The sequence below is a fragment of the Diplotaxodon limnothrissa genome, linkage group LG23 (genome assembly GCF_057381915.1).
Source record: "Diplotaxodon limnothrissa isolate DT_005_m linkage group LG23, D_limnothrissa_male_GT1.1, whole genome shotgun sequence".
In the NCBI taxonomy this organism is placed as follows: domain Eukaryota; kingdom Metazoa; phylum Chordata; class Actinopteri; order Cichliformes; family Cichlidae; genus Diplotaxodon; species Diplotaxodon limnothrissa.
The window spans coordinates 439,727-443,501 of NC_140617.1; the positions used below are offsets into that span (position 1 = coordinate 439,727).

The following is a 3,775-nucleotide window of genomic DNA, read 5'->3' on the forward strand; positions in this document are numbered from 1 at the left end:
AAAAAGCGGGTTTCCTGATATTGTCACCAACCATCTGCTCCCTGCAGGCTCATAACGCGACCCCCAGTGACCTTTATTTCCTTGTAAATAAACAATGACCTAAGCAGACTTTAAATAAGTTAATTAATAAATAACCCAAGTGCTAAAGGAAGGACAGACGTGATGTAATTAAGGCAAAGTCAGATGAAATCTGGGACTTGAATTGCAGCAAAATGTTTTGATGAAGCCATATTTCAGGAAAGGGCGGAGCCTGAGCCAATCTAGCAGGCGATGCAGGCGACGTGTTTACAAACACGTATCCTGTGAACCAAATATGCTCGAATAATTTAGTAACTGTCAAAGGAAAAATAAAGAGTTTGTTCACGTAAGCACGAGCCTGCTGCTGTGCATCACAAAGGAAGAGTCACAATGAGGATGCTGACCGTCAGCGTTTGCTTCAAAGACCTTTAACGGATGTTTGGGACTCAAGAACAGCGCTGTGCAAAGACCTTGAGACATCCTTCATTCCTGTATATTTGGCTGCCAAAGACGCATTCTTGCAATTTCTTAAAGTGATCTGGAGCAAAGTTTCTCCCGACTTAGCAAACAAGCAATTTTCAATTGTGCCTCTAAGTTAGTATCGTCTCTTTAAAGAAAACAAATCATTTGTCTGTTTTTAGTTAAATCCATAAAAAAATGTCAAAGGAAACAGTTTGACATCCCCAAAGAGCTTTTAGGGGAACACCGGCCAAAATGTCAGCTTGGTGAGGTGTGCCCTTAAAAAACAAGTAGAGGACAAATCACAAGCCTCAACAGAGATCAGCAGCATCTGAAAGTCACATCCTTACAAAACATGGAAAAGTCCAGTGATCCAGTGATTACAGGCTAGCAGGCTTTCAATGCAAATACATGTTACAAACCCAAAAAGAGAAACAACACTATTGTGACTCTCTGAGCGGCTGCAATGAGAATTAGCCAAAGCTTTTCCTGTCAACATGACTAATCGGCCAATTCATCCGTGACAGCTCAGAAACTGCGTCCAGCAACCTGACCTGCAGACTGTTCGGCTCAGGGCTGATCATACGGCGCTAACTGTGTCTGCGTAGATTAAACTGGATCAGAGAGTCAGTGCCCTGATGTCCAGAGTAGTGGCACATGCAGGGTACATATTAGGTGATCGTCATCACAACAAATTAGGGGATCATGTAGGCTAATATTACATTTCTGCAGATTTGTAGGCTCAAAAGTTAAGACAGACATCAGGAGGTGTCTTCCAAAGACCGTTTTTATTGTTTGTTTGAAAAAGAAACAACTGAACTATTAAAAAGGGACTTTCTGAATTATTTGAAAGAAGATAATAAAGAAATCGTGAACTGATTTCCCATTTGGCTTATTTTGATAGGAGCCTAAGCAAAGAACTGCAAAGGCCACGTGATGTTGAAGCGACTCTTCTTTAGAATAGTCGGTGTGATCCAGTCATCACTTAATTAGCCCGATACCACTTCCAGGAAAACGTTCTTCCCATCAAAGGCTGCGGAAGGAAAAAGGGGGCCTCACCCTTACACTTTAAAAACAGGAGGCAGCAGCGCGCTCGCACAAAGGTCTGAGCAACTACGAGGGAGGGACTCCTTTAAATCAGCAACTACTGACTTCAGCGGCTGCTCATCACTGTTCTCCATCTCACAACAAGTCTCAGGACTTATTAATCTGCTGGATAACATGGCCGCGTCCGGACTGCAGCTCCTCGGCTTTTTTCTCTCTCTGGTCGGAGTCGCTGCCACTGTTGCCGCCACTGTTATGGTGGGCTGGAAGAAGCTGGTCCAGGGCAAGCACCGCTCCTATGAGGGCTTATGGATGTCCTGCGCTGGTGTTCAAGACAGAATGACCTGTGAAATTTATCAGTCCATCCTGAAAATGCCGAGTAAGTTTGCATCGCACCTACAATCATCTCAAAGCAAGACGCTGCTTTTTGGGTAAAGTAAATGTAGTTACAGTTACTTCTTTGGATTTTAGCCACCGAGCCATCAGAGAACAAACCAAATCTCTTTCTCTCACCGGTGTAATAAAGCTACGATTTCTTACCGATATTTGTGCTTCTGTTCGCCGCAGCTGAGATTCAGGTTACCAGGGCAGTGCTGCCGGTCAGCCTCCTCCTCTCTGCTCTGGCTGTACTCATCTCCACAGTGGGGATGAAGTGCACCCACTTCATGGACGGTGTGCCAAAGAGCAAATCCATGATAGCGATGATCGGAGGAATCACGTTCATACTTTCAGGTGTGTCCAAAGCCTGTGCTCAGACTGAAGACAGAAGTCATAATGAAGTTAGCAGCTGAGAGCGGCTGTTATTGTAGTGAACAGGTGGGTCAGGATCCATGAGTGCTGCAATGATCAAAGATGTTTTCTTTCATTAGGCGTGTTGACCATCATCATCACCTCCTGGTTTGTCAACATGGTTCTTTCTTACAGTGGACACAAGCTGTTTAGGTACTGTCATCAAGACACACACACACACACACACACGTATGCATACACATTGTAAATAAACACGCAGTGTGCTACATTAATGTTGCTCTGCTCTTTTTGGCAGACCTGAGTTTGGTAATGCCGTGTTTGTGAGCTGGGTTGGTGGACTCCTCACTGCGGCCGGTGGTGCTTTCCTGAGCTGTCGGAGATGCTGGAGGACCAACCCTCCAGTGTCCATGAGCTCCAGCCACTTTCTTTCTACCAATCACTCCAAGTCCAACTACGTCTAGTTGAAAAGGCCACAAGAACCTGAAGAAGGAGCCGGTTTCCCTTTGTGGATTATTTAAAGAATACGTCCATTCACTGAGAGGTCTTTGAGATCGGAGTGAGGATCGCTCAGAAGAAACTCCTTTGAATCTCCTTTGTCCTGGGTTTAAATGCCACCACAGCTCTGGTTTCTCCTGCTGTAAAGATGTCAGGGTTCAAAGTTTAAAGTCTGAAAAAGTCCACAAATCGATAAATATACAAGTGAGCATGTCAGGTGGAGTTTCTTCATAGTAGCACTGAAGACAAACAGTTTTTAATAGTTTGAAGTGTGGCCGCATGTAAAGTGGAGACAGCGTCATTTCTGATACTTTTCCGATATACGGATTTGTTTGTGTGTGTTTTATGTGTTTATTTGTATCTGTGATGCTTCCCCTGATCAGATAACATTTTGTATATTTTGAGAAGAAAAATAAAATAATGTTGTTTTTTATAATCTGTGATTTCCTGTTTTTAATTAGCCGCACAGGCTAAGTTTCTGCAGAGTACCTGACAGGTTACATGAAATCAACAAATCAGAAGCAAGTGGGCAGAACTGAAAGACAGAAACACGTGCAACAAAACATCTACACATATGAAACATTAATGCAGTTAAATCATCTATAGAAACTCACAAAGACAAAAAGACATCATCGATTTGATAGATAATAACCACCAACCAAGATTCTTCTTCTTATTATTATTAACTGATAAGGCTCAGATCATTGAAATACATTTTTAAACATCATCCTAATGTGAAGCTATGTTACTGTGGCGAGGTGATGTGGCTGGAGAAGCGAGCTCAGACCTGACCAGCAGTCCCGTTCCCACAGCACCAAAGGATCGTTCACTGTGGATATCAGCTGCTGTCAGTCAGATGTGACGCCATAATGTCAGCACAAAACTGCATAAACATTCATAAGACTTGTTTACTGTAACCAGGCAGTACTTATCTTAAGCGCCGCCGTGTACGAGTAATGATGTCATACTTTCCTTCCTTTCACAGATACTGTCATTAAGCCCATTACTC

At 43.3% G+C, this 3,775-nt stretch overlaps 1 protein-coding gene across 1 annotated transcript; it reads left to right on the plus strand.

Annotated features, from left to right (window-relative positions):
* Positions 1–1,592: 1,592 nt before the first annotated feature.
* Positions 1,593–3,054, plus strand: LOC146607132 (claudin-7-like). Its single transcript, XM_085347946.1, has 4 exons — positions 1,593–1,900; positions 2,089–2,253; positions 2,391–2,463; positions 2,567–3,054. The coding sequence occupies exons 1-4, from the start codon at positions 1,699–1,701 to the stop codon at positions 2,730–2,732; spliced, it is 606 nt and encodes a 201-aa protein (XP_085204072.1). The 5' UTR covers positions 1,593–1,698; the 3' UTR covers positions 2,733–3,054.
* The last annotated feature ends 721 nt before the right edge of the window (positions 3,055–3,775 follow it).